Source organism: Sceloporus occidentalis, unplaced genomic scaffold (assembly GCF_023333645.1).
Source record: "Sceloporus occidentalis isolate IW3139 unplaced genomic scaffold, rSceOcc1.0.p SCAF_2, whole genome shotgun sequence".
Taxonomy (NCBI): domain Eukaryota; kingdom Metazoa; phylum Chordata; class Lepidosauria; order Squamata; family Phrynosomatidae; genus Sceloporus; species Sceloporus occidentalis.
The window spans coordinates 50,411,145-50,423,404 of NW_028316982.1; the positions used below are offsets into that span (position 1 = coordinate 50,411,145).

At 41.3% G+C, this 12,260-nt stretch overlaps 1 protein-coding gene across 1 annotated transcript in view; it reads right to left on the bottom strand.

The window, feature by feature from the left end:
• Window positions 1-4,884: 4,884 nt before the first annotated feature.
• Window positions 4,885-12,260, bottom strand: part of RAB6B (RAB6B, member RAS oncogene family) — an 87,502-nt gene continuing 80,126 nt past the window's right edge. Inside the window, exon 8 of the mRNA XM_089509356.1 lies at window positions 4,885-10,689. Within this exon, the coding sequence (XP_089365482.1) occupies window positions 10,625-10,689 (65 nt within the window). The 3' untranslated portion in view covers window positions 4,885-10,624. The remainder of the gene's footprint in view (window positions 10,690-12,260) is intronic.

A 12,260-nucleotide genomic window follows, 5' to 3' on the forward strand; every position in this document is an offset into this window, starting at 1 on the left:
AGAGAGGCAAGCCAGCCAGAAGCAGTGTTGCCAATCACCCTAGAAGAAAATTCCCTGATTGGCTTCATGGAATGCCCCCAAATTTCCTGGAATGGGGGCGGGACTTCCAGTTTGGGCCACATACAAGGCACTATGGGAAGGCTAAAGGGGGCGGGACATTCCAGGATGGGAGATGCCGGGAGGTTTTTTGGGGGCGGGAAGGTGTTTTGGCCGGGGTTTTTGGGGAGGAAGGTTGAATTTCCCTGAATCTTCCCGAAAATTTAGCAATCCCAGAAATGACACGGAAAAACTTTTAAAACCCCAATTTCCGGGGAAATTTCCTCAAATTGGCAACATTGGCCAGAAGACAGGAGAAGGGGCGAGTACCAGGGGCCCCCTCTGTCCAGCCAACAAGGAACCTTTGTCATATCTCATGCCCTCACTCAGGGCAGTCATTGCCAGGAGGCCTCTACCATTGCCACTGCAGGCACTATGGCTAGCATAAGGTTTGGAACCCTGCCACAAAGGGCAGATGAGGGGATGATGATGATGATAATAATAATTTATACCCCACTCTTCAGCCAAGGCTATCAGAGTGGCTTACAATTTGTTAACTAGACATTTCCCTGCCCTCAGACTTACAATCTCTTGGTCTCCCCCTTCCTTCCCATCTCTAGCCCTAATAGCACCCTATTGGGTGTGGGAGATCCTATTGCAGCCAGGGAAACACATGGTGTCGCCAGGGCTCCTGCACATTCCCTTTGAATTCTTATAATGAGATGGCATGGAAGGAGGCAGAGGACTCCTCCTCTGGCATGTCCAGTCGCCATCTTGGCCGCATGGCTGTAAAGGAAGCTAGACAGGGCCCAGCAGGGGCTGAGGCTTCCAACTCTGAAATGGTCTTTTTTGGCTGCCACAGACAATCCCACAAAAAAACACAAAATGGCTTCATGTCCTCACTAGAGGGAGCATGGCCTCTGCCACCCACTTCTAAACAGAGGCTGGAGGGCCATCTGTCGGGTCTGCTTTGAGAGTTCCTGCCACCCACTTCTAAACAGAGGTGGCATATAATGGGGTTTGATTGGATGGCCCTAGCGTCTATTCCAACTCTAGGATTCTATGATTTTCTGAGAGAGCACATGGATACAAATCCTCCTGCATTCCCAGCCCCCCTGAAAAAGGGGGTGTTGAAAACTTCTCAGAAGGATGTAGAGAGTGTTCCCTACACCCCCAATTGTGCTAGGCTGCCTCATATGGTGGCACTCTTGAGAAGAACAATTGGGGCCCTTGGCCTCGCCTTTCCATCAGAGATAATCCTTTCTCAGGATACAGACTTACCTCAGGTAAATTTAGAGCCATGTCCCACAGCAGCCCCTCTGCCCTTCCCAGCTACCTATGCAAGTGGGAAGGGAGCTGAGGACCAAGCTAGCTTCTATCTTGCAGCCAGGTTACTATAAAGCCTGCCTGAGATTGAAAGGGCTAAGCTTCTAAACCCCAGCTTGAAGTTGGGGCTGTTTCAAACATAAATAAAACAAAATGCCCTGTGAATATCAGGGCTACACTACAGGCCATATACAGCTATCTACCCATGGTTCCAAATGGTCTTCAGTCACTGCTAAGCCAGGAGCAGTTTCCTCACTGCCTGGAAGAAACTTCTGCCCAGGCAGCCTCCCTTGATAGGGCAAATAAAGGAGGGGAGAGGGGTCTTGCAGCAGGTGCTCAAACCTATGTCTCTGAAGGGCCAGCACAGCCCAACCTGTTTAAATCCCAAACTACAGGATGTGGGGGTCTTATCTACTGGGAAAAGGGACATTGGCTCTTACTTGTGATATGTCCATTTCCAGTAGATAAGAGTCCCACATCCTGGCCCACCCTCGGGTGCTGGCGCGAGGATGGTTCATATCCACATAATGCGTCCCTATGGGGAGCAAGCTAGATTGCTCACTGGCTGCCTCGGTTGCCGTCCAATTCTCTATAGTTTGATATCCAAATGAATTGTGTATGTTTTTTCTAGAGCCTTTGTCTGTTGTAGCGACTGGCCTTCTAGGGTTAGCTCCACCCACATGGGGTCACCAAAGGTCTCTCTCTTTACTTCCTGCCTATCTGGAGTGAGTGGGAGGAACATAACCCAAACTACAGGATGTGGGGCTCTTATCTACTGGGAATGGACATATTACAGGTAAGAGCTAATGTCCCTTTTTCCATTTTTTATAAGGGGCACCATTTTGCTATGTCATTATATTTAATGGGACTTGAGCATACACGGATTTTGTTATCCATGGGGATTTTGGAACCAAACCCCAGCATATAACAAGAGTCCACTGTACAAGCCAAAGAAACTGACTTTTTGAATAAGATATACCTCTTGGCTTTAAGGCTAGGACAACACTTGAGCAATTTTTTGTGATGGTCACTTTTTACAATGGAATGATGACACTCACTATGCATATAGATTGCAAACACTTTGGGTTAGAAATCTATTTGCTTATGTAACTCTAATTGCCATGTAGTTGATACTATACTTGTCATGACATCTTGCAGTTACAGTATTTTAATACATGAAAAAATAAGTCCAAAGCAATATAGATAAGGAAGATGACCATGGTTTCTTTGACATTTGCTAATATATTGGGTTTGGGTCTCACCCCTTAATGGATATGATGTTGCTGGATATTGTTTCAAGAAAAAAATTAACTGTGAGCAAATTGTTCTACTGCAAAATATTGGTTCTTCAATCCTAGCTCAGGAAATGGCACTAGTGGAGTGTGTAAGGTGAATGATTTAATAATTACTGTGAGTTACTGCTGAGTTCAATTACAGCACAGATTCTATTGGAAACTACCCCAATGGGATTGTTCTCCCTCCTCATTTTTTGTCTTGGCTGTCTACAGGAAGTGCTTGTTTTTCCTTTTGATTGCCAATTAGTTCCATGAAGAATCCTCCCATGTGATCTTTTGCACATTGCTTACGAGAGTGCTGTGGTAGTTATTGCTTGAAACCCCTTCATCCCAGCTATTCTTTATTTGAGCATTAGTTCTGCCTTCTGGTTTAATCTCTTCAATTAATGTGAGTGGAGGGAGGGAAGTTCTGCTACACCTTTGAGTATTTCTCAATGTTCTCACCCTATACATAAGTTATTCTTTGTAAATTCACCAGTTTTCAGATCATTGTGTGTAACTGATAGCAATTGTAGTGAACTGCACAACCCACAGTATGAAAAACTTTTGACTGGATCCAGGCCAAAAATGGTTTTAATTGCCTCTGGGTGCTTCCATGTGCTACACTGGCTCATGCTTGTGAGCCTCAGCCCTTTTGTTGTTATGTTACTAGTTTATTCTTTCCTCTGTAAAAACTTTAAAATGTAGCTTGGCAATAGCTAAGTGTGTATGCTTAAGAAAGATTAAGATAGCACAAAATAGCTTGTTTAGTATTACACCAGGATGGCAATTGCATGATGTACAGCTCTGTGTAAACCTACAGTGCTTTATAAATAAACTTTAATAATAATCCTCCAGATATTCTTCACCATTGGCTATGCTGGCTGGAGCTTCTGGAAATGGCAGTGCAACAAGATCCTGAAGGCCACACAAATCCCATTCCCCCACCCTATGTCAATAAAAGTTAAAATACATGAAAGCTGTTAATATATTGGTTCAGCTTCTTTACAACTAGATTCCAGTAGACATGGCGTGTGACTTACCTGCTCCAAGAAAAGTAAATAGCACTGGGGAAATGATCCAGGTTGGGACTATGGTTCATCTCTGCCTGAGAGTGAACGAAAGAATATTACTCTTGGCTCAGGCTGTTCTCCTGGAGGCCAGGAAGAGAAGCTACAGTTTCTTTTGACATAGAGAAGAAAGTTGCCACTGTCCCTCCTACTTCTCCTCCTCCTCCTATTGGTTTTCTTAAGGGCACATAGCAAAGCCCTCTCAGCCAGAAGCTGGAAGAGTTGGGGTTTTGGACTAAAACATCCCAGCCAGCTGACCACAGCTGGCACTCTGCTAATCTCTGCTCTGTGCGTAGTTTTGCAAGCCAGTGGTAGGCCACGTGTGTGCAGTACTAAGAGACTGCACATATTTCTGAACTCATCTAGGGAGGATACTGCAGAACCGAACTCAAAAGTATCGAATCCACACTGACTTTTTTTCCTTATATAGACTTGCATGTAACAATTTAGTGTGCAAAGTATTTTATGGTATTTTTGTTTATGAACCCACCAGTCCACACCAGGTAAATGTGGATATGTAAAAGCTCTATCAACTTTACTGCGTGGCTATCCTGGTGCCCAATTACAGTCTAACCTATTTGGCATGAGAACATAAAAGCAGCGGGGGAAATCCCCCATCCTGCTGTATATATACCTGGTCAGGAATTCTCAGTATTCTCTCTGGCATGGAAGATTTGAATTTCATGCCATTTATACCTATCCTCTATGCATCCTTTTGGGCATATGTTGATCGCTATTGCCAATTTGTCAATAGGTAAATGTAAATCCCAGTGTGGTGTAGTGGTTTGAGTGTTGGACAGCAACTCTCGGAACAGGGTTTGATTCCGTTTGACCATGGAAACCCACTGGGTGAACTTGAGTGAGTCACATACACATTTTTTTCTGTTGTGGGAGTCCTTCTCTCCTAAGTAATCAAAATCAATCCTATTGTAAATTTTGATCTGGATAAGCTCTGTGGTCCCTATGTGTCTGCCTCACTAGTTTAAAGGGCTGCCTAATTGTAGCTTTGCATATGACAGAGAGGCTTTTAAACATATTTTGTAGTCTGATTGCACACACTCAAGAAGAGAGATCTTAATTATATGTCTATTAGGATTTTGTCCATTAGCTTGGGGAAAACAACAGTCTTATACTTGTGTCCCCCCCCCCCCCTCACTAACAAGAGAGAAGCTATGAATGAGCCATATGCAAAGGAAACATTGTGAAATAAACAAAAAATATATTTTTATTTTGAAGGTCTGTTTTTTGAAAATGCCAATAGTAGAACATGGTCCAGACCAAGGGGGCTCTTCAAAATTAAAGTCAAACAAGCATAACATTGCAAATAAAAAAAAAATTCTCAATAGAAGGAAATGTATTGTCATCTACATCACTGTAGTGATCTAGAAAAGGAGCAACAGTAATTCCTAATTTAAGAGAAAGTACAGTACTGCAGAAGATGTTTCTACAAGGCATTTGGTCTGAAACACATGTAGAATGGTGTGAGTTGCTGTATGTAAAGGGAATGAATCTTTATCAAGATAGATTTACTCTGTTTATTGCTTTAGAATGGTTTCTTTTTTTTTTAAAGTTAACTCAACTTGCTTCAGCCCTTCATGCTTATTTGTAAGGGCTGCAGTTCTTGTTTTTGCTTAAGTGTCAAAAATTTATTTTTCCCCATGGTCAGCAGAACCTCTGAATGAGATCTCCAGTTGGGCTCTGTCATGTTGTAAGCACAGTGGCATTTTTAGTCTGAAACTTCAACAGTTAATACCATTTCTTAGAGTTGTTGGTAAATCGTATAGTGATTTTTACAAATCTTTGTGGGCAATGTCTCCATATAGTCCATCCATTTCTTTCTATTTTCTTTCTTTTTATTGTAAAATAGCTTGTTTAGTTTTGTTATGCAGCTACCCCTCTGTAGTATTCAGATTGCGTATCCAGAATTTGACCATCCATGGCTTGAAAATATGTATTTTTAAAAAATCTGAAAAGCCTGATTTTGCCATTTTATATATGGGTCACCATTTTACTACCTCATTATATATAATCTTGAGCATCCACAGATTTCGGTTCCTGGTTTGTGTGTGCCCTGGAACAAAACCCCAGCACATACCAAGGGCCCATTGTATATGGTGTTCAAGTTAATCATCTGAATGCTTCTCTACAGATTATGTTTTAATTTAATCATATGTGAGTATATAGTTTGTTATGTGCCTTCAAGCCATTTCTCACTTGTGGTGACTCTATCATGGGTTTTCTTTGCAAGATCTATTCAGAGTGGGGTTTACTTTTGCCTCTCACTGAGGCTCAGAGTGGGGCTTGCCCATGGTTAGCCAGTGGGTTTCCATGGCTGTGGGGATTTGAATCCTGGTCTCCAGCACATATTTCAGCACTCAGACTACTATGCTATGCTGGCACTTGTGAGTACATGTATTCTATGGGGGTTTCTCCAAAGACTTTCACACTTTGTGCAGAGATTTATCCCTGTTCAGTGTTTCTCTTTTAGAGAATGGATGAGATTCATATGACCCTAAACATTTCCTGTAGCTGTGCCTAAGTACACTAAAGGCACCAGATGTATCTGATCTTCGAAACAACAACAAGAACTACTGCTACTACTACTATTACTACTACTACTGCTACTACTACTACTATTGTTGTTGTTGTTGTATCCTCTTTTTCTCCCAGAATTGGGACCCAAAGCAGCTTAGAGTATAAAAACACAGTACAATTAAAGAGGAATTAAACTATTGCAATATTAAAATACATCATTTGTTTAAAAACAGAATACAATTAAAAAGATAAAAGCACTTAACAACAGCACACCACCCCCAGGACTTTTAAGCTAAGCAGGGTCAGCCCTGGTTATCAGTCAGCTCTCCATATCCATGGATTCTGCATCCATGGATAGAACCATACACACACACAAAGCAAACTGTGCCATTTTATATAAGGGATACCATTTTACTACACCATGGTATATAATGGGACTTCAGCATTCACAGGTCTTGGTATCTACGGAGGGTCCTGGAAGCATTCCACAATGAATGCTAAGTGCCAACTGTATTTGGATGGGAAACCGCCAATGAATACCAGGTGCAGTAGGATGTATTTCAGAGGAAGGAACTGGCAAATCTACCTCTAAGTATTCCTTGTCTAAGAAAACACTTGAAAGTGTGCACACTCTCAAACACCCTTCTTATGTTTAATGGGAGGGATACAGACCACCCAAAGCGGGTGGTCTCCCGCCACCCAAGTTTGCTCCGCAGGGAAGCCGCAGCTTCCAGACCGCGGGGCTTCCCCGCGGAGCAAAAAGAATCCTTAAAAGATGGGTTCTTTATGCGGCACGCTTGTGACGCCACAAAGCGCCAATGGTGCACTTGCAGCGTCACAAGCGCGCTGGGACGTGCGGATGCTAGGTGTCCATCACGTCAAAATGGTGGCACCCATGTAGACAGGGCGCTGCCATTTTGACATCCTGGCGACGTACTAGGGTTAGGGAGCGTCTAAAAATTACGCTCCCGGGCAACCCTAGTACATCGTTAGGACGTACTAAAAGGCCCACGTAAACAGGGCCATGGATACCCTTTCTGTAAAATACTTCATGGGAACCTTTTCTCTTTCTTTTCATTTTTCCTTGTTGAACGTGATGGAAGTAAGAGCTGGAAACTGTCTCTTGGGAAAGCCATGTTTGTTTTTCATTTTGCTTTTGTACTGGCAAAGCTATGTGGATGTCATTTGTCTTCTCATTGTTATCTGCACATGTACTAACTTTGATTTTTCAGGACCTTTCAGTTTACTAGCAGCAATCAATTATATTAATTTGGCATTTTAATACTACTTAGTTCAACTTTTGTGGGAACTTCCTCTTAACCATTCTCTTAACTGTAAATGCTATTACTGTCTTCTCTTGGTTTCCAGTTGCAAGATAAACATGTCACTTACCTTGAAAAGCCTGACTTGCTTGACTAACATTGATCTTCTCCAACTCATTGTCAGTTCATCTGATTTTACCCACTGGCAAAATGCTCTTATACCTTGGAGATGGAAAACCTAATAGACAGTAATCTGTCCAATGAAATCTGCCTTGGGGAACTTCCAGACTGTAAGAGGGCCTCGTCACAGGGCTATATTTGCTGCATGAACGTTCCATATGATTGACTATAAAACTGAAACTGTAAAACATTCAAGTTTCCAACAATATTCATCTTTTAGCATTCAGTTAAACAACTGCTAACACGCTTTCAAAGAGAAAACAAGCAACAAGTAATGGGGGAAAGTGAATGTGTAATGGGGGAAAGTGAATGATGCAATCTTGCTGCTTTCGTGATGTATGAAACATAAGAAGAGGATCAAGGAGAGTTGTGGACATTCTTTAAACATGCTAAAGATAAGAGAAGAAAAAACAGCAGGGAAACTGACAAGTCAAAGGTGAACTGATTTGGCTAGAAAAGAAAACTAGGCAGCTGATGTTGCTTTTGGCTGCAGGCTATAATTAGGCAAACTAAAGTGTATGGTATGAGGACTTCTATAAGTCTACTATTGAATAAAACAGGCATCCTAATTATGTATTAGTACATGTGTGAGGGCTTGTTTTTTGGCTGTACAGGAGCATCCCACAAGCAGAACTATTCCACAGAGAAAGCACTTGCCTGATTTATTGCATTATCACATAGTGGTGATCACTCTGGCATTGCCTACAGCTTTGGCTGAAAGTTGAATTAGAAAACATCTGATACCCTTATGATGCTGTTACATTGAGTGATAATGACAGGTAACACAATCTTATGATAGCCACCTTCTCTATGGTATTTTGAGTGTAATTATGTGCTATCACACATTGATTGACAACACTTGGAGAAACTTCTCCATGCATTTTTTTCTAGTTTCACATGTATCTGAGTTTAATTTATTGAAGACATAACAAATCACACTTTCCCCCAACAATAACAAAAAAAAACCTTTTAAGACCCACACATTGCAGCAATTGTAATTTTCCACAATTGTTGTTGGCTGCACTTTCAAGTCATAACAGTAGGAGAAACCAAGCATCTATATTGTGCATGGGTGTGTAGACATACACCTCCACACAGCTGCGTGAGTTAGTGTATGTTTTATGTCATTATAAAACATGCATACACATGTATACAAAAATTAAATACATTATCTATCGCTTCTTTGTTGCCAAGGTAATCTTCTTTTCTAAGGAGACAGGCCTCATTCCTCTCCTTTGCTTTGTTCACTCATGCAGAAGTTACTATCACTCATAATAATGATCAACCACCATGAACAGTACAGTTGGCTAAAAGTGAGATTATCCCACTGGGTACATTTTTGAAGTTACAGTAATTGACAGCTCGGTTTGACTCTTGGCTGCCATTTTGAGTTGCTGCTGAAGAAACCTATTTCTAACAATAAGCCTGGAGTGAGAGAGCCTTTGAATTTTTGGCCAAACTTGTTTTGTTGCAAGATAGTACAACGTGGCAGCTATAACTTGACTGTGAAGAAGCCTACAAGGAACCAGTATTCTAGAATTTTCCTGGGCCAATCATAGATGTTAAATGACAGAAATCCCATTAATTTTACATATACACTGCAGTATATGTGTATGGTGGCTTTTACAAACGTGTGACTTCTCAAAAGTTGACACTTGCCTATACACAGTTATAGAACTTTATACCATTTTAATTCCCTCCATGCTATATAATCTTAGCATATAATAGTTTGATGGGGAACCTGGAATTCTCTCCTGGACAGGTCTAGTACTGTAGTACAGAGGAGTCCACTAACACTCTCTAGCAAGGAAATTAGCGTACCTCACCAAACTACAAATTCTAGAATTCTGCAAGATGAAGCCATAGCAGTTAATGTAGTATCAATATAACTTTAAATGTAAAGGTTTTCCCTTGACATGAATATCTAGTTGTAACTGACTATAGGGGGTGATGCTCATCTCCATTACTAAGCCAAAGAGCCAGCATTGTCCAAAGATGACTTTGGTGGTCATGTGGCCAGCATGACTGCACCGAATGCTGTTACCTTCCCACCAAAATGGTACCTATTTATTTGCATGCTTTCAAGCTGCTGGGTTGTGGCAGGAGCTCACCCCATCATGCGGCACTTGGACTTTGAACTGCCAACCTTCCAACCATCAGAATTGGCATCTTAACTACTAAGCCACCTCATCACCATACAACTTTACAGTATGGATATACCCTGTGTGAAACAAGTGAAGGCCTAGCCGCCATAGCAGTGCTTTAAAATCTTTTATGGTATGGAACATGATACTAAGCTGTGCATGCAGTGTGGCCACCTTACATGAAACGGTTTGGGAACTTTAGAGGTACACTCTCAATATTATGAACAAAAATTCTCTAGTTGTTGCAACTCTCTCTTCCATCTATATATGGCTGTATAGTCAGAAATCTTATATGGCACACTGGTAGATGCAGCATGCTTTATTAGCCTGCAGCTGGACAGTGAATAGGATAGTATTAGGTGGAACTAATCAGGGACTACTTCACTAGAAGATATGTCTACAATTTATGCCAAACACTGAAACCATACAGCCTGTATAATCTTGGGGTTTTCTCTGTTAAGTTTACAAATATACAATTAAAAAAAAAGTACCCAAAAAAGGATATACATCCCCACGGCTGAAAGTTGTATACACACACAATTAAAGTGTCTTGTTTAAAATTCTGAATTGTTTTGGCATTTTTATAAAGTACAATATATTACAACTGAACCAAAAAAGAAAACAGTATCGGCTCTTGAATCATGTATTTGATCCTTGCCACCCACCCCCTCCCTCCCCTAGAGAGAAAAGAAATCCTCCCCATCCAATAACTCAATTTGTATTAGAAAGCTAACCAATAGGAAGCAACACAACAAGCGTGTGGTGTCAAATGGAGCTGACGAATCCTGCGCTTTGCATTAACAAGAACAGCCTCCTTCACTGGCTGGTGGTTCCTGTGGTTTGTCCAGTTTAATGTCAATCACTGAAGAAAGGGGTTAAGGACCATAAGCAAAGGATGAGAGTCTTTCTTATGTGGACCATGGACAATTTTTGGGGAACAAAGCTTTGAACCATTAGCATTAGCAAGAATGTGTTCATATCAAATCATTAGGAGAAAATTGTTAACATAAAGAGAAAAGAATTGTATAGTTTATTAATGCATTTGTAAAATAATCTTTTAAAAAAGTTACTAAAAATGGTCAATAAGAAGATAAACTAATGAGGAACATTATTAATTGCTGACATATAATGATATTGGAATCTAACAATTACAATTAAGTTTTAAAACAGTTCTTGAACATTTCAACAAATTAAAGGTAACACACTGGTTTTTAACATGTTACTTCCAATCTCAGTGAATTTACATGTCAACAGGATTTCCTTGTCAACAGCAGGAACTCAGAAGTACCAGATAGCATCAATGCTATAAGCAAAAGGACATGTTTTTTAAGTGTATCATAGAAGTACTTTTGACAAGATGTTTAGAAAATACTAATAATATTTATAAAACATGTATGATACAGGCAAACTCAGGAGAATGGATAGAATTAGTGAAGCACAAAATCATGTCCACTTTGCACAAGTGTTCCTGCAAGCTAACCTAGTTTCCTGAGAGAGCATCTGCACTTGCCTTTCTTCCCACCATGAATCTGGTTTGACACTAGTAGTATTATGATTAGCTCCTATATACTGTAATGGGTTTGTCAGCTAACTTCAACAGGCATCATGGTGGAAGTTAAACTGAACATCCATTAACTGTACCTCCTCACATATGTGTATTTTTCACCTTTTGCACTGAATGGGTTGTTAGGCAAAAGAGGAGCTCGGAAATGTTATTTTTTGGATGTCAACTCCAAGAGCAAAGGGCTTCAACAAAATGGCCAACTAACTTGGCAGACACTCACTTGAAAGCATCCAGACCCACCAATGCATCTGGTTGACTGCGTGTCAACCTTTATGCTATCATTGATGCACAGCAATGTGTTGCCTGACAGGCAAATAAAGACTCCGGTGGCATTTTTTACTTTCCGGAGCAGAGAATTCAGCCCTAAGGGCTCAAAGAGATGACATCATATCTCCATCTTCCTTAACCAGTCACAAACTGGTCTTTCCCACTGTGCACAGCAAGTGCAAAGCCTAGGCTGTGCTCTCTGCATGTGGTGCTGACATATGTAATATATATCAAACGTAGCCTAAGTCCCCAAGAGAGCTGACCTTTCCCAGCATAAAAGGCAGCAATTAGACTGGAAGAGCTGTTGTCAGTCACATCCAGAGAGCCTCTCCCTTCCGCCACAATGGTTCTCAGGCGCCATGTCATCCCCCACTCTGTACCCCAGACAGGCACTTGCTGCTTCTGCTGCTGCATGTTGCCTGTGGGGCAATGAAGGAGAAATAAAAGGCAGGCTCAGCAGTTGTGCCACTGCATCTCCACCTCTCCTCTGAGTATGAGAGGCGCAATTTGTACAGTTAGCAAAAGGACAAAGTAAAAGCATCTTCCTGGCCTATATACTTTGGGCTGCAGGTGCAGTTTGTGCAACTGTATGTTCAAATGTT